Genomic DNA, 26,397 nt, shown 5'->3' on the forward strand with positions numbered 1-26,397 from the left:
GAATTAAAATAATACATACACAATTACGTTATTAAATATAAAAATATGTTAGATACATAAAATGTCAAATACATTTCAGGTATAATAATATATATTAACAATACATAGTTAAAATACCTCGTTTTTTTGGGCGCTGGCTGTTCTTACGAATTGCGGATACGGAGGGCTCTAGGGTTTTTTCATCCAGCGTTCCCGATTCTGCCTTTCTCCTGGCAGCCTGAAAAAACATTATTTGTCCTTGTTTTAACATATTCTATCATAAGAGGTATAACTAATAAAAAGACGTATAACTAATAACAAAAACATATAGTGGTCTCATACCGTGTCCTTGGAGCGCCGGCTCGTGAAGCCGCAAGTTCACTGCCCAGCAGTACTTTTCGGGAGGGGTGGATTCTGAGCAATGTACTTGGGCCACAGTTGTGCGTTTGTTGTTGGGGTCTGGAATATGTCGTGAGGGGGTGGAGGTTCCCGGGATTCGCGGTGAGTTTGAAAAAAACGTTCGTACAGAACGGGAAGTCACCCGATGTGTCCGATGTCCATAACGAATCCTTTATCATTCTTGGCTGTATGTCGGCTGTAAATACATCAAATAGCTTTTAAAATAGTAGACACTTTTTTTTTGTTTTATATATAAAATATTCTTGGGTATGTGATTAATTATAAGGACCTCCAGCGAAAAAATGCTGATGGCGACTGACTGGTTTTTGAGACCGAGAAACCCCCTCATGTTGTTCCAGATCCGGTAAACATTTACATTTACATTTAAGTCATTTAGCAGACGCTCGCGTAAAAGCTGCGTAAATGTTTGGGATCCTAACAAACGTTAGACAATTGTTTGGGATCCTAACAAACATTAGACAATATTACCAGTTATACGCTATATATACCCTTTTAACGTATATTAGCATTTGGCCTGAAATACACAAATAACTTGGGTTTAATATTACACTAATACCCCGATAATATTTTTAAAAAATCTTAAAATATATTTTTCATTTAGTCACCTCCAGAAATATCCGTTAGGAGAGATTCACTTATTCAGAATATATTTTTTAATCTGTCCGGGCAGCTAAATAGTCGGGCCTGTGGGTTTGCAATAAAAGCGGTGCTAACCGTGTTAAAATAGATGCTCCCCATTCTGTCCCTAACATGCTAAAGTACGTAAAGAGTTTGCAGGGCCGTGGTGGGATTGTTTCGGGAGATATCATGTAAGCAACCCCCCTGTATGTTTGGTTTAGAGACCAAAAGGCTGTGAATTCAAAGAGACATTCTGTCTACAACCGGTTTGGTGGGGTACCAGGGTGCTGATTAGATATCAGTGTTTAACCCCGGGCGGTCGGCCGATATCTGATAGTGCAAACCTTGGTTTCAAACGATTCTCTACAGATAGAGCTCTGGGACCCCGTGTTGAACCCACACCTTATGGTTTATGTAACGCACACACACACACACACACACTCCTGCTGCTCCGTCACACGCACACTCATGCACGCCCCCTGATTCTCAATGTCTTTTTCCTTTGCGACAGAGCTGGGTGATGATGTGAAATACATTTTCCCCTAGTTAAGGGTGAGATACAGTTTTTTAAATTCCTTTTATTGAATTCCAAAATATTTTGTACAACCTTTAAGACATGTTTGAATTAAGTAACAAATTTTAATAATATTTAAACATGCATCACGAGTGTTTTATGTTTAAAAAAACTTGGAGCCTGCAGTTGTACATTATTACAAACTTTAATAACCCGTAATGTTCATAACATACCATTGTAGGAAAAGACTCTAAAATAATACATGTTTTTTTCAGATATTACAGTTGTCTGCGCCAGACCCTAGCGTGAGAGAAAAGACCGCTTCCCCTTTCGTTAAATGGGTGAGATACATTTTCAAAACCAATGATTTAATTCTAAATATTTAGCACCTACACCCTACTAACCCTTTTGCCCGCTCCATCGAAGTTGGACGTTTTCCCTCCAGGGAAAGATCCACCTTCGGCCTTGTGGGTCCTGGGTATGTCTCAACGATAACCTCGGCCATCGCCGTAATTGTTCACGATTTTCGAAAAGACTGTCCAGCTTATTCATCAGGGTTCGGAAAATGTGGTAAATCGCGCCATTTAAAACTGAACATTATTTGAAAAAAATATACATCCTTGCATGCTGTGGAGGATACATATGAACTGACCGTAGCATTTGCACTATCAAATTGTTCACATGCTAAAATTGTCACTCTGGAGTCCGGGGTATACGCCATTGAAGTGACTCTCAGGGCCATCAGATCATTTCGTCCGCAGACCTGTTCTTCCAACGCATATCCTGGCAGCCTTGAAGCACTCATGGCACGTTCCATTTGACACAGCACAAGTCTTATTTTAAGCCATTCTCTCATCCTTAGCTCTGGAGAAAAACTCCCGGGTTCTGCCCGATAAAAGGGTTTGGACACGCTGTCTGTGAATATCTTAACCGTAGATTCCTCAGGTTGGAATATGTAAGACATATGTCCCTCACTTGTACACAAAAATCCTTTAAAACATCTGGAGCCTCACGTAAAACATCCTCCAGGCTTTTGTCATTGGATTCATGACATGAGCTGCAGAGCACTCCGAGAATTGGCCTTGGAGACATTTTAGATGTTTAATATTCGAGTCTTTATTTTAAAAATCGCTTGTTCTGGACATTTATAATGCATATGCCACAGCCAATACCCAAGGACATTCCTGCTTCATCAGATAACAAACATAAGGGCAATAAAACTGAGGGTGGGGGACATACACGTTCCAAAAGTTCAAACACTCAACCCCCCCAGTTCAACCAGGCCCCTAGACATCAATCACCATGACTACTTCAAAGGATGCCATATAGATATAAAATAACACACACCCTCTAACACATGACCACAGGAACAGGATGGACGGGCCGGAGGCCCATATTTGGACATGCACACGTCATCATGACGCAGGGTCATAAATCAATTACTTTGACGCGTGCCGTCTACTTTAATCTCTCTCTTCCACCTGTTAGGTTCTGTGTTCCTGCTCCCAGCACGACCTCAGACTCCACCTGCTAGGTTCTGTGTTCCTGCTCCCAGCACGACCTCAGACTCCACCTGTTAGGTTCTGTGTTCCTGCTCCCAGCACGACCTCAGACTCCACCTGTTAGGTTCTGTGTTCCTGCTCCCAGCACCACCTCAGACTCCACCTGTTAGGTTCTGTGTTCCTGCTCCCAGCACCACCCCAGACTCCACCTGTTAGGTTCTGTGTTCCTGCTCCCAGCACCACCCCAGACTCCACCTGTTAGGTTCTGTGTTCCTGCTCCCAGCACCACCCCAGACTCCACCTGTTAGGTTCTGTGTTCCTGCTCCCAGCACCACCTCAGACTCCACCTGTTAGGTTCTGTGTTCCTGCTCCCAGCACCACCCCAGACTCCACCTGTTAGGTTCTGTGTTCCTGCTCCCAGCACGACCTCAGACTCCACCTGTTAGGTTCTGTGTTCCTGCTCCCAGCACCACCCCAGACTCCACCTGTTAGGTTCTGTGTTCCTGCTCCCAGCACCACCCCAGACTCCACCTGTTAGGTTCTGTGTTCCTGCTCCCAGCACCACCCCAGACTCCACCTGTTAGGTTCTGTGTTCCTGCTCCCAGCACCACCCCAGACTCCACCTGTTAGGTTCTGTGTTCCTGCTCCCAGCACCACCCCAGACTCCACCTGTTAGGTTCTGTGTTCCTGCCGGGGCTTTGGTACAGCTCATCACACTCACTGTCTGTAGGCTATTTTATATTGACTCTTTTGTTGGTCAATTTCTTCAGATGATCAGGTCTATATTATTATCAAACATACATTAGTAATGGAAAGGAAACACAGACTCTTTGTTTTAAGTATCATAATTCTCCTTTAGTAAATCAATTGTAGGCAGAAGTTGGTACAGAGGACAGTATATGATAGTTTCCCAGGTTGTGCAAAATGTCTAAGACATCCTGTAACTCATATAGCCTCCACAGTCCTCCTCGTGACTTTCAACAACATTTGAATAAATCTAACCTCCCCTGAAAGCAGCAACCATCTAATCAGCAATTAAAAGCTCAGAAGTGGAAACTTGACTTTTCATCACAAGTATCGGGTCAGGTGAACGAGTCCAAGCATCTTCTGACAGGTGGCTGTTTTCATCAGGCCTGTGTTTGGAGTATTCAGGAGCTGTGTTTTAGCTGTGTGTGTGTGTGTGTTTGGAGTATTCAGGAGCTGTGTGTGTGTGTTTGGAGTATTCAGGAGTTGTGTTTTAGTGGTGTGTGTTTGGAGTATTCAGGAGTTGTGTTTTAGTGGTGTGTGTGTATTTGGAGTATTCAGGAGAGTGTGTGTGTGTGTGTGTGTGTGTGTGTGTGTGTGTGCGTGCGTGCGTGCGTGTGTGTAGGGTAGGGCGCATGGTGTAGTAGAGAGCAGTGCAGACCCCTGGAGGTTGAGTGTTTGAAGGGATACGGGATGATACAATGTTTGTGAACCACTGGGGTAGATGATGAAAAGACACATTATGATGTGATTGTGATTTTCCTGAACTCCTCCGGAGGGAGTCAGACATGCATTGACATGCATCAACTATTGGAGTCAGCTGTTGAATGGACAACTGCTACTAATATCGTCCTCATGGTTCCTACTGCTCCTCTGGTGGTGTAACAGAGACATCTGGTGGTCAGAGAAGGTTACTGCATGTGTATTTAATTACTCACCTATCAGTCATATGGACATCTGCATTCAGACTGATGCTCCATCACTTCCTCTGGTCTTCTCAAACTGCTGTCCTAGAGTATTAGTAGCAGCAGTAGTAGTAGCAGTAGCAGTAGTAGTAGAAGTAGAAGTAGCAATAGCAGTAGCAGCAGTAATAGTATTAGTAGTAGTAGTAGGTGTGGTAGCAGTAGTAGTAGCAGTAGTAGTAGTAGTAGTAGTAGTAGTAGTAGTAGTAGTAGTAGGTAGTAGGAGTGGTAGCAGTAGTAGTAGCAGTAGTAGTAGCAGTATAAGTAGCAGTAGCAGCAGTAATAGTATTAGCAGTAAAAGTAGCAGTAGTAGTAGGTGTAGTAGTAGTAGCAGTAGTAGCAGCAGTAGTAGTAGTAGTAGTAGTAGTAGTATAAGTAGCAATAGCAGTAGCAGCAGTAATAGTAGTAGCAGTAAAAGTAGCAGTAGGTGTAGTAGCAGCAGTAGTAGTAGTAGTAGTAGTAGTAGTAGTAGTAGTAGTAGTAGTAGTAGTAGTAGTAGCAGTAGTAGTAGGTGTAGTAGCAGTAGTAGTAGTAGTAGCAGTAGTAGCAGCAGCAGTAGTAGTAGTAGTAGTAGTAGTATAAGTAGCAATAGCAGTAGCAGCAGTAATAGTAGTAGCAGTAAAAGTAGCAGTAGTAGTAGGTGTAGTAGCAGTAGTAGTAGTAGTAGTAGTAGTAGTAGCATTATCATGTAGAGACCAGCCTACTGTTGAAATCTCAGTTTTGACAGCTCAGTGTTGACCACTCAGTGTTGACAGCTCAGTGTTGACAGCTCAGTGTTGACAGCTCAGTGTTGACAGCTCAGTGTTGACAGCTCAGTGCTGACAGCTCAGTGTTGACAGCTCAGTGTTGACAGCTCAGTGTTGACAGCTCAGTGTTGACAGCTCAGTGATGACAGCTCAGTGATGACAGCTGTGTTGACAGCTCAGTGATGACAGCTCAGTGATGACAACTCAGTGTTGACAGCTCAGTGATGACAGCTCAGTGTTGACATCTCAGTGATGACAGCTCAGTGTTGACAGCTCAGTGTTGACAGCTCAGCTCTACTGTAGAGACTCATCCAAGACAAACAATGTCCAAACACTGATGTCTTACAAAGTGACATTTTATTTCAACAATATCAGTCTCATGTGGTAACAGAGTTCCATTGGGATAGATTGTAACTCAACTTTAGAAGGTGTAATGTTTTGTGCCCTCAGTGTATATTTAAAGTTTCAACATGAAACAATTTGAATAAGAACAGGAAGTAGTGTGTGGTAAATACATTATGGTTCTCTATTCAATAGTAGACCTCCTCAAACACTGAGTAAAAGTCACACTCAGATCTTTAGAGTTCTCAGTCTCTGACTCCGCCCGCTGACCTCCTGACCCCCCACAACCCTCTCCATTCTAAAGGTCTGCAGTGCAAAGGTCAATAATCTACGTTGGATTGGAATTCTGTTCATAAATCTCATCAAGATCTTTACAGACCTCTCTCCCTCCTTCTCTTGACACTGTAGACTGGACCAGACATTATTCTGTCCTGTTTTCCCCATGACCACCATGATCCATGGTCACCCCCACGGTACAGTGGACAGTAGACCTGGTCTGGTTCATCATCATAGACGGTGATGGTGAATCATATCAGATTGTGGAGAAGCCAACTTGATGAGTTTCTCCTGACCCAGCCCAACAACCCTATCAGTGCCCTCTGACCTTTCCCCTCTCGTTCCAGTCTCTTATGCAACACTGAGTGAGCTTCCATGACTTCTTTCAAGTTCTGTCTTAGTCTCTCCATCTCTATATTCTTCTCTTTCATCTGTCTATTCCTCTCCTCCATCTGTCTGCTGAACTCCCTCTGCATCTTTGTCTGTGAGATCATGATGTTCCTCTGTAACCCAGGCAGGACTATCTTCATCAGGTTTCTCTCTGCTTGAACTCTGGCTTCTCCTTCATAGTTCTCCATCTCCTGTCTGTGTCTCTCCTCCATCTCCTTCCTCTCATTCTCTCTCTTCTCTCTAAATCTCTCCAGCTTTCTCTCCATCTCCTCCCTCCTATCAGACTCCCTCTTCAGCTCCCTCTCCAGCTCTCTTTTCTTCTCCTCATCCCTCTCTTCTTTCACCTGTCTCTCCAGTTCACTGGTTCTTTCACTGAGTGTTCTGATATCTCCCTCATGTTCCTGGATCACTCCCTCTATCTTTATCAGAGAGTCCTGCAACTCCTTCTCAAGCCTCTCTCTCAAGTCTCTCTCCTCCCTCTGTTTCCTCTCTCCTCTCTCTCTCTGGATCTTTCCCTCCATCTCTCTAACCTGGTCCTCTGCCTCCTGGTAGGTCTGACTGCTGTAGAATCTCTCTCTGTTTCCTGCCACCATCTCCTCTACCTGAACCAGCAGCTCTGATACCTGAGTGCCATGGGCCCTGTCCTTAATGTTGAGGACGTGGTACCTGCTCCCACTTTTCTCTACAAGCTGCTGGAGGTCCTGACTTCCTGCTTGGAGAAACTCCTCAATGCTCTGCTCTTTCAGTCCATCATCATGGGTGAATAGAATCACAGTGTGTTCCCAACAACCCTCCCCAAACATCTCCTCTATTCTCTCCAGCACCCCTCTCTCCTCCCCCTTAGAGGGCTCCACTGGTATGACCAGGAGGAAGGCGTGGGGTCCCGGGGCAGACAGACGGACACAGAGCCCCACATCCTGTCTCATCTCCTCCAGAGAGAGTCCAGGACAGAACCAGTCTGGAGTGTCCACCAGCACCAGCCGTCTCCCACACACGTCCCCCTCTCTCCTCTTACTCCTCTGGGTCACTGCAGAGGGGCTGGCCTGGGCCCCAAACTCCTCTCTGCCCAGGATGGTGTTTCCTGCTGCACCCCTCCCAGCCCCAGTCCTCCCCAGCAGCACCAGTCTCAGCTCAGACACACTGGGAGACACTGGGGAGTCTGGACTGCTGCTCTCTCCTCCCACTGCAACACAACACACAGCACTGATCAACACTCTGACTCTCTGGAGGATGTACAACAGTGTCTAATATAATATAATCTACATCCATAACTCACTAGATGGAGGAGGTACAACAGTGTCTAATATAACTATAGATGGAGGAGGTCATCTAATATAATATCATCTACATCCATAACTCACTAGATGGAGGAGGTACAACAGTGTCTAATATAATATCATCTACATCCATAACTCACTAGATGGAGGAGGTACAACAGTGTCTAATATAATATAATATAATCTACATCCATAACTCACTAGATGGAGGAGGTACAACAGTGTATCATCTAATATAATATAATATCATCTACATAATATCCTATCCATACTCACTAGATGGAGGAGGTACAACAGTGTCTAATATAATATATATCTACATCCATAACTCACTAGATGGAGGAGGTACAACAGTGTCTAATATAATATAATATCATCTACATCCATAACTCACTAGATGGAGGAGGTACAACAGTGTCTAATATAATATCATCTACATCCATAACTCACTAGATGGAGGAGGTACAACAGTGTCTAATATAATATCATCTACATCCATAACTCACTAGATGGAGGAGGTACAACAGTGTCTAATATAATATCATCTACATCCATAACTCACTAGATGGAGGAGGTACAACAGTGTCTAATATAATATCATCTACATCCATAACTCACTAGATGGAGGAGGTACAACAGTGTCTAATATAATATCATCTACATCCATAACTCACTATATGGAGGAGGTACAACAGTGTCTAATATAATATAATCTACATCCATAACATCTGTCTAATATAATATAATCATCCATAACTCACTAGATGGAGGAGGTACAACAGTGTCTAATATAATATATAATATAATCTACATCCATAACTCACTAGATGGAGGAGGTACAACAGTGTCTAATATAATATAATATAATACATCCATAACTCACTAGATGGAGGAGGTACAACAGTGTCTAATATAATATAATATCATCTACATCCATAACTCACTAGATGGAGGAGGTACAACAGTGTCTAATATAATATAATACAACAGTGTCTAATATAATATAATCATCTACATAAACTCACTAGATGGAGGAGGTACAACTGTCTAATATAATATCATCTAATCTACATCCATAACTCACTAGATGGAGAATATAATATAATCCATAACTCATAGCTGTGTCTAATATCATCTACATCCATAACTCAGTGAATAAACAGTGTGTGGGGGTCTGTATCTGAGGTCTCTCCTCCTACTGTAACTCACAACATAAGAACTGGTCAACATACTGACTCAATATAGACACATTTAAAACATAGTATAAACAAACTACAAATACATTAAACTCATCATAGTGAAATATAGGATTATTGGATAAACTATATAGAGAATATCAAGATTGATGACAGTTTGAGACAATATTGATAACTCACTAAGTGAAGGATGGACCACTATAGACTAGAAACAGTAGGAGACAACAGGACAATATTGATAACTCACTAAGTGAAGGATGGACCACTATAGACTAGAAACAGTAGGAGACAACAGGACAATATTGATAACTCACTAAGTGAAGGATGGTCACTATAGACAGTAGAAACAGTAGGAGACAACAGGACAATATTGATAACTCACTAAGTGAAGGATGGTCCACTATAGACTAGAAACAGTAGGAGACAACAGGACAATATTGATAACTCACTAAGTGAAGGATGGACCACTATAGACTAGAAACAGTAGGAGACAACAGGACAATATTGATAACTCACTAAGTGAAGGATGGTCCACTATAGACTAGAAACAGTAGGAACAACAGGACAATATTGATAACTCACTAAGTGAAGGATGGACCAGAAACAGTAGGAGACAACAGGACAATATTGAAACTCACTAAGTGAAGGATGGTCCACTATAGACAAACAGTAGACAATATTGATAACTCACTAAGTGAAGGATGGACCACTATAGACTAGAAACAGTAGGAGACAACAGGACAATATTGATAACTCACTAAGTGAAGGATGGTCCACTATAGACTAGAAACAGTAGGAGACAACAGGACAATATTGATAACTCACTAAGTGAAGGATGGACCACTATAGACTAGAAACAGTAGGAGACAACAGGACAATATTGATAACTCACTAAGTGAAGGACGGACACTATAGACTAGAAACAGTAGGAGACAACAGGACAATATTGATAACTCACTAAGTGAAGGATGGACCACTATAGACTAGAAACAGTAGGAGACAACAGGACAATATTGATAACTCACTAAGTGAAGGATGGACCACTATAGACTAGAAACAGTAGGAGACAACAGGACAATATTGATAACTCACTAAGTGAAGGATGGACCACTATAGACTAGAAACAGGACAATAGATAACTAGAAACAGGACAATATTGATAACTCACTAAGTGAAGGATGGTCACTATAGACTAGAAACAGTAGGAGACAACAGGACAATATTGATAACTCACTAAGTGAAGGATGGGACCACTATAGACTAGAAACAGTAGGAGACAACAGGACAATATTGATAACTCACTAAGTGAAGGATGGACCACTATAGACTAGAAACAGTAGGAGACAACAGGACAATATTGATAACTCACTAAGTGAAGGATGGACCACTATAGACTAGAAACAGTAGGAGACAACAGGACAATATTGATAACTCACTAAGTGAAGGATGGTCCACTATAGACTAGAAACAGTAGGAGACAACAGGACAATATTGATAACTCACTAAGTGAAGGATGGACCACTATAGACTAGAAACAGTAGGAGACAACAGGACAATATTGATAACTCACTAAGTGAAGGATGGACCACTATAGACTAGAAGACAGTAGGAGACAACAGGACAATATTGATAACTCACTAAAGGATGAAGGAAGGACCACTATAGACTAGAAACAGTAGGAGACAACAGGACAATATTGATAACTCACTAAGTGAAGGATGGTCACTATAGACTAGAAACAGGACAATATTGATAACTCACTAAGTGAAGGATGGTCACTATAGACTAGAAACAGGACAATATTGATAACTCACTAAGTGAAGGATGGTCCACTATAGACTAGAAACAGTAGGAGACAACAGGACAATATTGATAACTCACTAAGTGAAGGATGGACCACTATAGACTAGAAACAGGACAATATTGATAACTCACTAAGTGAAGGATGGACCACTATAGACTAGAAACAGGACAATATTGATAACTCACTAAGTGAAGGATGGTCCACTATAGACTAGAAACAGTAGGAGACAACAGGACAATATTGATAACTCACTAAGTGAAGGATGGACCACTATAGACTAGAAACAGGACAATATTGATAACTCACTAAGTGAAGGATGGTCCAGACTAGAAACAGTAGGAGACAATAGACAGAAACAGACAATATTGATAACTCACTAAGTGAAGGATGGTCCACTATAGACTAGAAACAGGACAATATTGATAACTCACTAAGTGAAGGATGGTTCACTATAGACTAGAAATAGTAGGAGACAACAGGACAATATTGATAACTCACTAAGTGAAGGATGGACCACTATAGACTAGAAACAGTAGGAGACAACAGGACAATATTGATAACTCACTAAGTGAAGGATGGTCCTCTATAGACTAGAAACAGTAGGAGACAACAGGACAATATTGATAACTCACTAAGTGAAGGATGGTCCTATAGACTAGAAACAGTAGGAGACAACAGGACAATATTGATAACTCACTAAGTGAAGGATGGTCCACTATAGACTAGAAACAGTAGGAGACAACAGGACAATATTGATAACTCACTAAAGGATGACTATAGACTAGAAACAGGATGGAGACAACAGGACAATATTGATAACTCACTAAGTGAAGGATGGACTATAGACTAGAAACAGTAGGAGACAACAGGACAATATTGATAACTCACTAAGTGAAGGATGGACCACTATAGACTAGAAACAGTAGGAGACAACAGGACAATATTGATAACTCACTAAGTGAAGGATGGTCCACTATAGACTAGAAACAGTAGGAGACAACAGGACAATATTGATAACTCACTAAGTGAAGGATGGTCCACTATAGACTAGAAACAGTAGGAGACAACAGGACAATATTGATAACTCACTAAGTGAAGGATGGTCCACTATAGACTAGAAACAGTAGGAGACAACAGGACAATATTGATAACTCACTAAGTGAAGGATGGACCACTATAGACTAGAAACAGTAGGAGACAACAGGACAATATTGATAACTCACTAAGTGAAGGATGGTCCACTATAGACTAGAAACAGTAGGAGACAACAGGACAATATTGATAACTCACTAAGTGAAGGACGGTCACTATAGACTAGAAACAGTAGGAGACAACAGGACAATATTGATAACTCACTAAGTGAAGGATGGACCACTATAGACTAGAAACAGTAGGAGACAACAGGACAATATTGATAACTCACTAAGTGAAGGATGGTCACTATAGACTAGAAACAGTAGGAGACAACAGGACAATATTGATAACTCACTAAGTGAAGGATGGACCACTATAGACTAGAAACAGGACAATATTGATAACTCACTAAGTGAAGGATGGACCACTATAGACTAGAAACAGTAGGAGACAACAGGACAATATTGATAACTCACTAAGTGAAGGATGGACCACTATAGACTAGAAACAGGACAATATTGATAACTCACTAAGTGAAGGATGGACCACTATAGACTAGAAACAGTAGGAGACAACAGGACAATATTGATAACTCACTAAGTGAAGGATGGACCACTATAGACTAGAAACAGTAGGAGACAACAGGACAATATTGATAACTCACTAAGTGAAGGATGGACCACTATAGACTAGAAACAGTAGGAGACAACAGGACAATATTGATAACTCACTAAGTGAAGGATGGACCACTATAGACTAGAAACAGTAGGAGACAACAGGACAATATTGATAACTCACTAAGTGAAGGATGGACCACTATAGACTAGAAACAGTAGGAGACAACAGGACAATATTGATAACTCACTAAGTGAAGGATGGACCACTATAGACTAGAAACAGTAGGAGACAACAGGACAATATTGATAACTCACTAAGTGAAGGATGGACCACTATAGACTAGAAACAGTAGGAGACAACAGGACAATATTGATAACTCACTAAGTGAAGGATGGACCACTATAGACTAGAAACAGTAGGAGACAACAGGACAATATTGATAACTCACTAAGTGAAGGATGGTCCTCTATAGACTAGAAACAGTAGGAGACAACAGGACAATATTGATAACTCACTAAGTGAAGGATGGTCCTCTATAGACTAGAAACAGGACAATATTGATAACTCACTAAGTGAAGGATGGTCCACTATAGACTAGAAACAGTAGGAGACAACAGGACAATATTGATAACTCACTGTTTAGAGGAACCTCCATGCTGTCTCTCCTCCTGACTGGGAGGATGGAACCTGTTTCTGACAGCTCTCCATGTTCTAAAATAATAGAACAACCATTTAGAATGAGAACATTTACCTCAGTGACACAGGAAGGCACATAGACCTTCTGAAGGGGAGTTCTGGGTTTCTACTGAAATGTTAAGTATCACATATCTCCCTCACCAGTCATCTGGGCTGAGATCTCTCTTCTCAGTCTCTCTACCTCAGTCTTCACATCACATATCTGTTGAGCTGAAATAACAAAGGAGGACTAGGATCTGAATTCTGTGTTAAAGACTTTAGACAGAAATATGATGCAGAGGGAAAGTATGAAGTGATTGACAACAATATTCACAACTCAGTGGAGAGTCGACAAAACCTGAGAATTGAGGAAAGTACAGAAGACTAAATGTATTAATGGTGTGAATAATCTCACCCAGTTCAGCATTTTCATTGTTGACATCCTCCACCTGTTTGTCTCTTTCTTTTAACTGGTTCTCTCTCTCCTCTAGTAGGTTGTCTTTCTCTTCTACTTCCTGTCTCCTCTCTTCTACTTCCTGTCTCCTCTCTTTTAGTTTGTTTTCTTTTCCCTCCAGTAGTCTGTCTCTCTCTTCCAGTTGTTTGTCTCTCTCTTCCAGTAGTTTGTCTCTCTCTTCCAGTAGTCTGTCCTTCTCTCCCAGTCTGTGGTTGCTGTCCTCTAGTTGAAGGTCTTTTTCCTTTAGTAGTTTGTCTTTCTCTTCCAGTAGTCTGTCCTTCTCTCCCAGTCTGTGGTTCCTGTCCTCTAGTTGAAGGTCTTGTTCCTGCAGTAGGACTCTGAAGTTCTCTACTTGACTGTTCTTGTCCTGCATGTTCTTTCTCAGAGCCTCTAGTTGAATGTTTCTATCCTTTAGTTGCTTGTCTTTCTCTTCCAGTTGGTTTTCTTTCTCTTCTAATAGTCTGTCCCTCTGTTCCATTATCTGGTTCTTCTCCTCCAGGAGTCTCTCTTTCTCTCTCACTTCTTGGGTCATATCGCCCAGTTGTGTGTCTTTCTCTCTCACTTCCTGGGTCATATCATCCAGTTGTGTGTCTTTCTCTCTCACTTCCTGGGTAATATCGTCCAGTTGTGTGTCTTTCTCTCTCACTTCCTGGGTCATATCATCCAGTTGTGTGTCTTTCTCTCTCACTTCCTGGGTCATATCATCCAGTTGTGTGTCTTTCTTTCTCACTTCCTGGGTCATATCATCCAGTTGTCTGTCTTTCTTTCTCACTTCCTGGGTCATATCATCTAGTTTCTCCTCTAGTTGTTTCATCTCCTGTCTTAATTTCTCTTTTAATTCTTTTTCCATCTTCAACTCTGACAGAAAGCAATTAACATATGTAATTGGTTGTTTGAATAAGTAATGTATTAATTTATTCAATAGTGTGTCTATAAAGACATTATCATTTGATGGAGGTGGTACAATTATTAGTAATTATTTCCTCCAGTCAACAGTTATCTGAGCTGAACCAATCATCAACTGGTCTATTGACTATTTGATACATTACAAATTAATTAGTCTGAAAACTGAATGACATCACTCATGTTCCCTAATTCAATCCTCTCCTCCAGACTCTCTCATACTTACCAAGCTCACCAGCTGATGCCTCCCTCTTCAGCTTGTCCTCCTGGGTCTCATGTTGTAAATACCACAAACCTGATCCTGTGGTGTAAAACAGAGAGGTGAGTTCTGTGTGGAAGACTACATCACTATATACAGAACAAACAGGACCAATCAGATTTCTCCTGTCACTCAAGCCTCCCTCATGTAGGGACTGTGGGAACCAATAAGATCTGATTAACGTAAATAATGTTGTTTTGTTATTGGTCTTTCTCTGATCAAATGATTATTGTCGTTGTTTGTGATAACCAGCATTGGGCTCTATGTCAGATACAGGATATTGTGTCAGGAGGCAGGGTTCTATGGAATATACATACATCATATTGGAATGACTGTTCATCACATTCATTACTAATGTACATCTAGGGAAAGGGATGTAAGCAGTGCTACTATTGAACAGTCTAAACATCACAGAATGATTCATACTAGGACATTAAACTGAATTCAAGCTGATTCTATTTTCATTCTGGAGTGTGAAATGTTGACCTCTATAGGAGATATATAGTGGGAGGACTATGTGAAATATTGACCTCTATGGCAGATATATAGTGGGAGGACTATGTGAAATATTGACCTCTATGGCAGATATATAGTGGGAGGACTATGTGAAATATTGACCTCTATAGCAGATATATAGTGGGAGGACTATGTGAAATATTGACCTCTAGTAGACTAGCAGATATAAATAGTGGGAGGACTATGTGAAATATTGACCTCTATGGCAGATATATAGTGGGAGGACTATGTGAAATGTTGACCTCTATGGCAGATATATAGTGGGAGGACTATGTGAAATATTGACCTCTATAGCAGATATATAGTGGGAGGACTATGTGAAATATTGACCTCTATAGCAGATATATAGTGGGAGGACTATGTGAAATATTGACCTCTATGGCAGATATATAGTGGGAGGACTATGTGAAATGTTGACCTCTATGGCAGATATATAGTGGGAGGACTATGTGAAATATTGACCTCTATGGCAGATATATAGTGGGAGGACTATGTGAAATATTGACCTCTATGGCAGATATATAATGGGAGGACTATGTGAAATGTTGACCTCTATGGCAGATATATAGTGGGAGGACTATGTTAAATATTGACCTCTATAGCAGATATATAGTGGGAGGACTATGTGAAATGTTGACCTCTATGGCAGATATATAGTGGGAGGACTATGTGAAATATTGACCTCTATAGCAGATATATAGTGGGAGGACTATGTGAAATATTGACCTCTATAGCAGATATATAGTGGGAGGACTATGTGAAATATTGACCTCTTTGGCAGATATATAGTGGGAGGACTATGTGAAATATTGACCTCTATAGCAGATATATAGTGGGAGGACTATGTGAAATATTGACCTCTTTGGCAGATATATAGTGGGAGGACTATGTGAAATGTTGAGATATATAGTGGGAGGACTATGTGAAATGGTTGACTCTAGGCAGATATATAGTGGGAGGACTATGTGAAATGTTGACCTCTAGGCAGATATATAGTGGGAGGACTATGTGAAATGTTGACCTCTAGGGCAGATATATAGTGGGAGGACTATGTGAAATATTGACCTCTTTGGCAGATATATAGTGGGAGGACTATGTGAAATGTTGACCTCTAGGGCAGATATATAGTGGGAGGACTATGTGAAATATTGACCTCTTTGGCAGATATATAGTGGGAGGACTATGTGAAATGTTGACCTCTAGGCAGATATATAGTGGGAGGACTATGTGAAATATTGACCTCTTTGGCAGATATATAGAGGGAGGACTATGTGAAATGTTGACCTCTATGGCAGATATATAGTGGGAGGACTATGTGAAATGTTGACCTCTATGGCAGATATATAATGGGAGGACTATGTGAAATATTGACCTCTTTGGCAGATATATAGTGGGAGGACTATGTGAAATGTTGACCTCTATGGCAGATATATAGTGGGAGGACTATGTGAAATATTGACCTCTTTGGCAGATATATAGTGGGAGGACTATGTGAAATATTGACCTCTTTGGCAGATATATAGTGGGAGGACTATGTGAAATATTGACCTCTTTGGCAGATATATAGTGGGAGGACTATGTGAAATGTTGACCTCTATGGCAGATATATAGTGGGAGGACTATGTGAAATATTGACCTCTTTGGCAGATATATAGTGGGAGGACTATGTGAAATATTGACCTCTATGGCAGATATATAGTGGGAGGACTATGTGAAATATTGACCTCTTTGGCAGATATATAGTGGGAGGACTATGTGAAATGTTGACCTCTAGGCAGATATATAGTGGGAGGACTATGTGAAATATTGACCTCTTTGGCAGATATATAGTGGGAGGACTATGTGAAATATTGACCTCTTTGGCAGATATATTGTGGGAGGACTATGTGAAATATTGACCTCTATGGCAGATATATAGTGGGAGGACTATGTGAAATATTGACCTCTATAGCAGATATATTGTGGGAGGACTATGTGAAATATTGACCTCTATGGCAGATATTTTATAGGAGGGCTATGTGAAATATTGACCTCTATAGCAGATATATAGTGGGAGGACTATGTGAAATTGTCACGTTCTGACCTTTATTTCCTTTGTTTTGTCATTATTTAGTATGGTCAGGGCGTGAGTTGGGGTGGGCAGTCTATGTTTGTTTTTCTATGATTTGGGTATTTCTATGTTTGACCTCTAGTATATAGTATGGTTCTCAATCAGAGGCAGGTGTCATTAGTTGTCTCTGATTGAGAATCATACTTAGGTAGCCTGGGTTTCACTGTGTCTTTGTGGGTGATTGTTCCTGTCTCTGTCTTTGCACCAGATAGGACTGTTTTGGGTTTTCACGGTTCTTGTTTTTGTTAGTTTGTTCATGTGAAGTGATTTATTAAAACATGAATCAAAACAACCACGCTGCGCTTTGGTCCGCCTCTCTGTCAATGGAAGAAATCCCTTACAGAAATATTGACCTCTATGGCAGATATATAGTGGGAGGACTACGTGAAATATTGACCTCTATAGCAGATATATAGTGGGAGGACTATGTGAAATGTTGACCTCTATAGCAGATATATAGTGGGAGGACTATGTGAAATATTGACCTCTATAGCAGATATATAGTGAGAGGACTATGTGAAATATTGACATCCGTGGCAGATATATAGTGGGAGGACTATGTGAAATATTGACCTCTATAGCAGATATATAGTGGGAGGACTATGTGAAATATTGACATCCGTGGCAGATATATAGTGGGAGGACTATGTGAAATATTGACCTCTATAGCAGATATATAGACTATGTGAAATATTGACCTCTATAGCAGATATATAGTGGGAGGACTATGTGAAATATTGACCTCTATAGCAGATATATAGTGGGAGGACTATGTGAAATATTGACCTCCATGGCAGATATATTGTGAAAGGGAAAGGAAAGGGGATACCTAGTCAGTTGTCCAACTGATCGTATTCAACTGAGATGTCTCTTCCGCATTTTGTCACGCCTTGGTCTTAGTATTTTGTGTTTTCTTTATTATTTGTTCAGGCCAGGGTGTGACATGGGTTTATTGTGTTGTCGTATTGGGGTTTTTGTAGGCATTGGGATTGTGGCTGAGTAGGGGTGTCTAGAATTGGCTTGGCTGCCTGAGGTCGGTTCTCAATCAGAGTCAGGTGATTCTCGTTGTCTCTGATTGGGAACCATATTTAGGTAGCCTGGGTTTCACTGTGTGGTGATTGTTCCTGTCTCTGTGTTTGTTTGCACCAGATTAGGCTCAGTCACTTTGGTTTTTCTTTTTTCCTTGTTTTGGAAGAGAAGAGAACGAGCGCCATTCTCCTTGCGGAGATGGTGCTAAATCCATCAACACGGTCGGTCCCTGGGATTGGGCTGGCCAACACGATTCTGTTTGCTTGGAAGGAAAAGGAGTTGGAGCCTTTCGGACGGGGAAACTTTTGGAAGGATAATATTGATGGGGATTCTAAAGCTGACGGTGAAGGAAGTGTTTTGTTTCCAAGGCAACTCGTTGGAGGGAGCATACGACGTGGCACTATATACAGAGGAGAAACACGATGATATCCTGAGAAGGGCAAGAGCAGTGACAGGTGAGAGGCCGATGAGCCACTATGAAATAACAAGCCTGTCGAAGAACAACTTTAGGGTTGTAACTGTCAACATTTACAACCCATACGTTAAGGACGAAGAGGTGAGGGCCTTTTTGGGGAGATACATGGATAACGTCTCCTCAGCAAGGCACCTCAAAGACTCTCTTGGGTTTTGGAATGGGAGGAGAGGCTTCCAGGCCCTTCTCAGGGAGGACCCAAAGGGACATGGTGGCGACCTCCATCCTCCTGCTATGTTCTCCCTAGGGGCTGACAGGGGACGTTGTATTATGCACGTCAGAGGGGAAGGACACATATTCGCCTCGTGCAGCACAAGAAAATGCAGATTTTGTGGATCTGAGGAACACGAGGCGAGGGATTGTGACAAGCCTGACCAGACACCTGTACAGGTCCAGAGGCCTCATGTAAGGCCAGAGGGTAAGGCCGCAAGGAAGGAGGAGGAGCCAGAAGCGGCGGATGGAAGAGAGAAGGAAACAGAAGGCACGGGAGTAGGAGAACCAGGAAAAGCGGCGGAAGAAGGCAACCGAGTGGAGGAGCATGAGAGAGAAGAAAGCGAGGGGAGGAGTGGTGGAGAAGGAGACGGTGGAAGAGCAAGTGGACTGGGGGAAAGTGCCATGGTGGAAGAGATGAGGGGTATGGTGGAGGAGCTGGCGGGGGGGAGGGTGGTATCTCTCCACTGCCGCCATCACCAAAGAAGAGAATGAAGAGGAGGGTGCGATTGGCCGACAGTGAGAGGGAGGGATGGCCAAGAGAGTGATGGGGGTGGGAGAAACCTCTGGGTTGCTGCTGGTTTCCCCAGGCCCTCAACTTCTGTTGGGTGGGGACACACCTAACAAGACTCAGGACTGGGTACAGGAGGAGGTGGGGAGTTTTTTGTTTGGGGACTCAGCCTCCCGATTTTTTCCAAACCAGCTGCAGCACTGGGGAGGGGGAGGTGTGTGGGGGTAGACCCAGGGTGCAGGGCACCCCGGAGCCAAACACTAATCCTGCATCCTGGGTTGATGAGATGGAGGAAGAAGGGGGATGTCAGGAATACGGATGGTGTTCTCACCGGTAGATATGGAGCAGGGGAGCATCGGGTGAGTCTCTGGGTTTTTTTTTTTCTGTCTGGATTTAGAATTTGAGTGTATTACATGTTTTTATTTTATTCTTTCATGGGGTCTAATTTTACTTTTGTTAGTTTAAATGTAAGGGGTTTAAGGGATTTTGTTAAGAGGAGGGCGGTTTTTAGTTATTTGGAGGGTGTGGGGTTTGATTTTTGTTTTTTACAGGAGGTTCACCTGAGGGATGGAGGGATGTTAGTAGGTTTAAGAGGGAGTGGGACAAGGGGGAGTCGTTTGGGGTGTTGGGGCGGTGCACTCATCGGGGGTAGGGATTTTGTGTGGGCACAGGGAGGTAAAAGTGGAGGATTCTTTTGTGGTAATGCAGGGAGGGTTATAGGGGTGGATGTCACGATAAGGGATTGTAAATTTAGATTAGTGGTGGTGTATGGGCCACAGGTGGTGGCAGACAGGAGGGAGATGGTGGACTGTCTGACGCCCTGTGTGTCACAAATAGGAAATTAGTGATAGGGGGATTTTAATACAGATTTAGGAATAGGGAGGGATAGCAGTGCAGGCGCCATTGCTGGGCTAATGGCTTGCCATGGTCTGGTAGATGGTGGTCTGCACACTACTCCGAAAATGGCCGGTCCTACATGGCGCAACTCCAGGGGTTGAGCGAAGGCTTGACTATATTTTTGTACCCAGGTCTTTGGGTAGGTAAGTTGTCTGGGCGGCTGTTGCCTGTTTTCTTTTCGGATCACGACGGGGTGCTCCTGCAGGTGGGGTCGCCAGTCTGCCTCTTTGGTAGAGGGGTACTGGAAGTTAGATCGGGATGTGCTGGAGGAGCAGGCTTTTGTTGACGGGTTTTATGCTTTCTTTTGGAGGCTTGAAGGCCTCCGGTCCATGTGCGAGGGGGTGTTAGAGTGGTGGGAATTAGTTAAGGTGAGGATTAGGGCTTTTATAATAGGGTATTGCAAGAGGGAAAAAAAGGGAGGAGAGGAGGGAGGTGGATCGTATCCAGAGGTTAATTGAACTCGAATACAAGGCAGGCAACCTCGGCGGGTCGTTTGACTGGGAGAGATCTGCAACCCTAAAGGCGCAGCTCAGGGAGTTGCAGGAGCGGAAGGCTCGAGCTTTCCTGGAACGTGCGCATAGTGGCTTTCTAGAACATAATGAGACTTGTTCTGCTATGTTCTTTAAGTCGGTTAGGGCCAGACAGAGTAGGAAGGTAATGCATGGCGTTAGGGAAGAAAATGGTAGTATAGTTAGAGAACCAGAGGATATGGTCAGGGTGACAACTGATCATTTCCAAGGTTTATTTAAGGAAAGGTAAATAGATGTAGAGCAGGGAAATGTGTTTCTAGAACACTTGTCCAGGCGGTTGCCGGAGGACATTAGAGAAGTGATGGAGGCCCAGATTTCACTAGAAGAGGTTGAGAGCGCTCTTAGGAGGATGGGAAAAGGGAAGGTGCCTGGGATGGATGGGCTGCCGGCTGAGTTTTATCTCAAGTTTTGGGGTATACTTGGACCAGTGGTCCTCGAAGTCTTGAAGGCCATCCTTGAGACAGGGGTCCCGGGGATCAATGGCTGTTGGTGTGCTGTCACTTTTATATAAGAAGGGGGAAGTAACAGACCTTGGCAACTGGCGGCCGTTGACCATGCTGTGTGTAGATTACAAGCTACTTGCAAAGGTTTTAGCAGACCGGTTGCGCACAGCCCTTCCCTACGTCGTCCATGAGGATCAGACATGCGGGGTAGAGGGCCGCTCTATTAGATGGAACCTACAGTTAATCAGGGACTCCATCGCTTGGGTTGAAGACAGAGGACTGCCTTTAATGGTAGCAGCGCTAGATCAGGCGAAAGCCTTTGATCGCGTGAATAGATCCTTTTTATTCAGAGTGTTAGGTCGATTAGGATTTGGGGAGAAGTTCATAGGATGGATTCGTACATTATATGTCGGAGCAGGGTGCCGAGTTAGTGTAAATAGTCACTTGGGTGACGTTTTTGATCTGTCGTCTGGGGTCAGGCAGGGGTGCCCACTCTCGGCTCTCCTCTTCGTTCTGTACATGGAGCCTCTGGGGGCTGCCATTAGGGCAGACACAAAGGGTGGAAGGCTTGTTGATCCCTGGAAGTGGTGGGTTGCGTGTTAAGATGACGCAGTATGCCGACGACACTTCCTTGCTGCTGTGCAAGGACTCGTGCCTGACAAGGTCCCTTGCCATCTTTGGGGATTTCACCCGAGCGTCGGGATCAGTTCTGAACCATGCAAAGTCTTCCGTCAAGTTTTTCGGAAGATGGCATGGTAGAACGGATGTGCCTGGGGGTTATCTCTCTGTGAGGGGCCCTGAGGATTCTCGGGTCCATTTTGAGACCTCCTGCTCAGCGACGCTGAACTGGAACATGCGTATCGCAGTGGTACAGAGGAAGCTAGCAATGTGGAAGGCTAGGTATTTGTCTTTTATGGGCAAAGTCCTGGTCCTAAAGGTGGATGTGTTGCCGTCTCTTTTGTATTTGGCGTACATCTACCCATTGCCGGCTTGTCTGAGGAGGCCTCTAGTGAGGCTTGTGTTTTAGTTCATGTGGAGTGGCAGGTGCGAGTGGGTCGCCAGGGCACGCATGATCTGTCCCATTGGGGAGGGAGGTAGGGGGGTACCACATTTCCCTCTCAAGCTGGACACAATTTTTGTTTCTTTCTTGTTAACGGAGCTTGCTCATCCAGTGATACACCCATCCGGTTACCTCCTGCGGGTGTTCTTCTCGTATCAGGCGAGAAGCGTAATGGTGTGGTCTAACACGGGTTCTCGGGCGGAACAGCTGCCGTGGCACTTTGGTCATGCGGCCAAGTGGCTGTGTGCGCACCCTGAGGTTGAAGTTGCCCGAGTAGGTTTAGATCACAGGCACCTGTACGAGGAGGTCAGAAAGGCAGGGAGTCCGTCACCTGTAGTCGGCATCTCGGAAGTGGTCTGGGAGGGAGTGCAGGCGCGGGGTCTGGACAACAGGCTCAAGGACCTGAATTGGTTGAGCCTCCATAAGTGCTTGCCGGTATGTTCCATCATGTACCGGTATAGTTTGGTGCAATCCCCCACCTGTCCAAGATCCTCTTGTGGCAGGGAGGAGACTGTGCGCCATGTCTTTTGGGACTGTGCCTTTGCCGGAGTAGTATGGGCTAGGGCACGGGTGTTGTTAGGTTTGGTAAGGGAGGGATTTTGTATTGACGTGGGCCAGGTTAGAGAGAGGTGTAGGGAGAGCGAGAGGGACGGATAGGGACAGGTTTCTGCTCTGGCTTCTCATGAGTCTCTTTAAACGGGGGGCTGTGGGAAGCCAGGCAGAACATGGTGAAGACAGGGAGAGATTGGGGGTGGAAGGGATAGTGAGGAGGGTGGAATGAGATTTGAGGGGAGGATGAAGAGGAGGAGAGGAAGTGGGGGCAGCATGCTGCTCGGGAGAGGTGGAAGGGGGTTTAGGGCTGGGTGTCATTTAGATTTGTAAGGGGATAGATTAGGGACGGGGAGATAGGGAAAGGTATTTTGTAGGGTGACGGGGAGGGAAGATGCTCCCCTGAGGTCTTGTTTGGGGTTTATGTTTAGTTAAATTATTTAAATTAAAATACCATTATTTGAGTATGTATGAAAATTATGAGTTGTAAAGAATGAATGGTATTGAAGATAATAAATTATTTTTTATTTAAAAAAAAGATAACCTATACAGCCTTTCGCGTTTCGTTTGTTGTTTTTTGGATATATATTAGTTATTTCATGTATCGTCGTTTCTTCATTAAAGAACATGAGTAACCACCACGCTGCATTTTGGTCCGACTCTCCTTCAACAGACGAACGCCGTTACAGAATCACCCACCACACCCGGACCAAGCGGCGTGGTAACAGGCAGCGACAGCAGGAGCAGCGAAAGGAGGAATGGACATGGGAAGACGTGTTGGATGGCAAAGGTTGTTACACTTGGGAGGAGATACTGGCCGGAAGAGATCGCCTCCCATGGGAACAGGTGGAGGAACTTAGGAGAGCAGAGGCAGCCGGAGAGAGGAGCCGACGATACGAGGGAACACGGTTGGCAAGGAAGCCCGAAAAGCAGCCCCAAAAATGTATTGGGGGCTCAGGGAGAGTGTGGCAGAGTCAGGAGACAGACCTGAGCCAACTCCCCTGTTAATCGTGAGGAGCAGCGATCAAAGGACTTCTGGACTTGGGAAGAGATATTGGACGGAAAAGGACCATGGGCACAGCCTGGTGAATATCGACGCCCCAAAGAAGAACTGGAGGCGGCGAAAGCGGAGAGGCGCTGGTATGAGGAGGCAGCACGGCGACGCGGATGGAAGCCTGAGAGTCAGCCCCAAAAAATTATTTGGGGGGGCTCACAGGGAGTATGGCGATGCCAGGTAGGAGACCTGCGCAAACTCCCTGTGCTTACCGGGGGGCTAGAGAGACCGGGCAGGCAATGTGTTATGCTATGGAGCGCACGGTGTCTCCAGTGCGGGTGCATAGCCCGGTGCGGTACATACCAGCTCTTCGTATTAGCCGGGCTAGAGTGGGCATCGAGCCAGGTAAGGTTGGGCAGGCTCGGTGCTCAAGAGCTCCAGTGCGCCTGCACGGTCCGGTCTATCCAGAGCCACCTCCACACACCAGTCCTCCGGTGGCAGCTACCCGCACCAGGCTTCCTGTGCGTGTCCTCGATCCAGTACCACCAGTTCCAGCACCACGCACCAGGCCTTCAGTGCGCCTCGCCTCTCCAGCGCTATCAGAGCCTTCCTTCTCTCTAGCGCTGTCGGAGCCTCCCGCCTGTTCAGCGCAGCCAGAGCCTTCCTCCTCTACAGCGCTGCCGGAGCCTCCCGCCTGTTCAGCGCAGCCAGAGCTGCCAGCCTGCATGGAGCAGCCAGAGCTGTCAGTCTGCATGGAGCAGCCAGAGCTGCCAGGTTGCATGGAGCAGCCAGAGCTGTCAGTCTGCATAGAGAGCCAGTCTGCACAGAGCTGCCAGTCTGCATAGAGCTGCCAGTCTGCATAGAGCTGCCAGTCTGCATAGAGCTGCCAGTCTGCATAGAGCTGCCAGTCTGCATAGAGCAGCCAGAGCTGTCAGTCTGCATCTGCAGAGCAGCCAGAGCTGTCAGTCTGCATGGAGCTGCCAGTCTGCATGGAGCAGCCAGAGCTGCCAGTCTGCATGGAGCAGCCAGAGCAGCCAGTCTACATGGAGCAGCCAGAGCAGCCAGATCTGCCAGTCAGCCAGACTCTTCCAGATCTACCAGTTAACCAGAATCTTCCAGATCTGCCAGTCAACCAGACTCTTCCAGATCTGCCAGTCAAACAGGATCTGCCGGAACCAACTACCTGCCTGAGATTCCTCTCAGTGCTGAGCTTCCTCTCAGTGCTGAGCTTCCTCTCAGTGCTGGGTTTCCACTCAGTGCTGAGCTGCCCCTCAGTCCCGAGCTTCCCCTCAGTCCCGAGTTTCCCCTCAGTCCCGAGTTTCCCCTCAGTCCCGAGCTTCCCCTCAGTCCCGAGCTTCCCCTCAGTCCCGAGCTTCCCCTCAGTCCCGAGCTTCCCCTCAGTCCCGAGCTTCCCCTCAGTCCCGAGCTTCCCCTCAGTCCCGAGCTACCCTCAGTCCGAGCTTCCCTCAGTCCCGAGCTACCCCTCAGTCCCGAGCTACCCCTCAGTCCTGAGCTGCCCCTCAGTCCCGAGCTGCCCCTCAGTCACGAGCTGCCCCTCAGTCCAGTGGGGTTCTGGGTGAGGACTACTAGGCCATGGTCGGCGGCGAGGGTGGACTATCCCAGGACGCAAGGGGGAGGAACTAAGACATTAATGGAGTGGGGTCCACGTCCCGAGCCGGAGCCGCCATCATGGACAGACGCCCACCCGGACCCTCCCTATGGTTTTGTGGTGCGTCCGGGAGTCCGCACCTTAGGGGGGTGGTTCTGTCACGCCTTGGTCTTACTATTTTGTGTTTTCTTTATTATTTGTTCAGGCCAGGGTGTGACATGGGTTTATTGTGTTGTCGTATTGGGGTTTTTGTAGGTATTGGGATTGTGGCTGAGTAGGGGTGTCTAGAATTGGCTTGGCTGCCTGAGGCGGTTCTCAATCAGAGTCAGGTGATTCTCGTTGTCTCTGATTGGGAATCATATTTAGGTAGCCTGGGTTTCACTGTGTATTTTGTGGGTGATTGTTCCTGTCTTTGTGTTAGTTAGCACTAGATAGGCTGTATAGGTTTTCGCGTTTCGTTTTGTTGTTTTTTGTATATATATAGTTATTTCATGTATCGTCGTTTCTTCATTAAAGAACATGAGTAACCACCACGCTGCATTTTGGTCCGCTTCTCCTTCAACAGACGAACGCCGTTACACATTTAACTCAACCCCTCTAAAATGTTGAGCTCTACAACAGATATTTTGTGGGAGGGAAAGGTGAAATGTTGAC

The 26,397-nt window shown here is 44.5% G+C and overlaps 2 protein-coding genes across 2 annotated transcripts in view; both read right to left on the minus strand.

The window, feature by feature from the left end:
* Positions 1–26,397, minus strand: part of LOC127907163 (histone-lysine N-methyltransferase, H3 lysine-79 specific-like) — a 233,665-nt gene that overhangs the window by 134,430 nt on the left and 72,838 nt on the right. The window contains exon 3 of the mRNA XM_052460938.1: positions 15,572–15,967. The gene's annotated coding sequence lies outside the window, so the exon portion shown is untranslated. The remainder of the gene's footprint in view (positions 1–15,571; positions 15,968–26,397) is intronic.
* LOC118379929 (trichohyalin-like) lies at positions 5,824–14,850 on the minus strand. The gene is made up of 5 exons (XM_052460935.1): positions 14,781–14,850; positions 13,613–14,509; positions 13,360–13,428; positions 13,159–13,233; positions 5,824–7,676 (listed from the first exon to the last, which is right to left on the minus strand). The coding sequence occupies exons 2-5, from the start codon at positions 14,499–14,501 to the stop codon at positions 6,355–6,357; spliced, it is 2,355 nt and encodes a 784-aa protein (XP_052316895.1). The 5' UTR covers positions 14,502–14,509; positions 14,781–14,850; the 3' UTR covers positions 5,824–6,354.

The sequence above is a fragment of the Oncorhynchus keta genome, chromosome 14, assembly GCF_023373465.1.
Source record: "Oncorhynchus keta strain PuntledgeMale-10-30-2019 chromosome 14, Oket_V2, whole genome shotgun sequence".
Classification (NCBI taxonomy): domain Eukaryota; kingdom Metazoa; phylum Chordata; class Actinopteri; order Salmoniformes; family Salmonidae; genus Oncorhynchus; species Oncorhynchus keta.

Bases quoted from the DNA above. Each gene is read 5' to 3' on its own strand.
- LOC118379929 (XM_052460935.1), bottom strand. From the start codon at position 14,501: ATGGAAAAAGAATTAAAAGAGAAATTAAGACAGGAGATGAAACAACTA. The intron at 13,429-13,612 runs GTGAGATTATTC...TTGTTATTTCAG, and splicing joins CAATGAAAATGCTGAACTGG to CTCAACAGATATGTGATGTG. The intron at 13,234-13,359 runs GTGAGGGAGATA...CTATTATTTTAG, and splicing joins GATCTCAGCCCAGATGACTG to AACATGGAGAGCTGTCAGAA.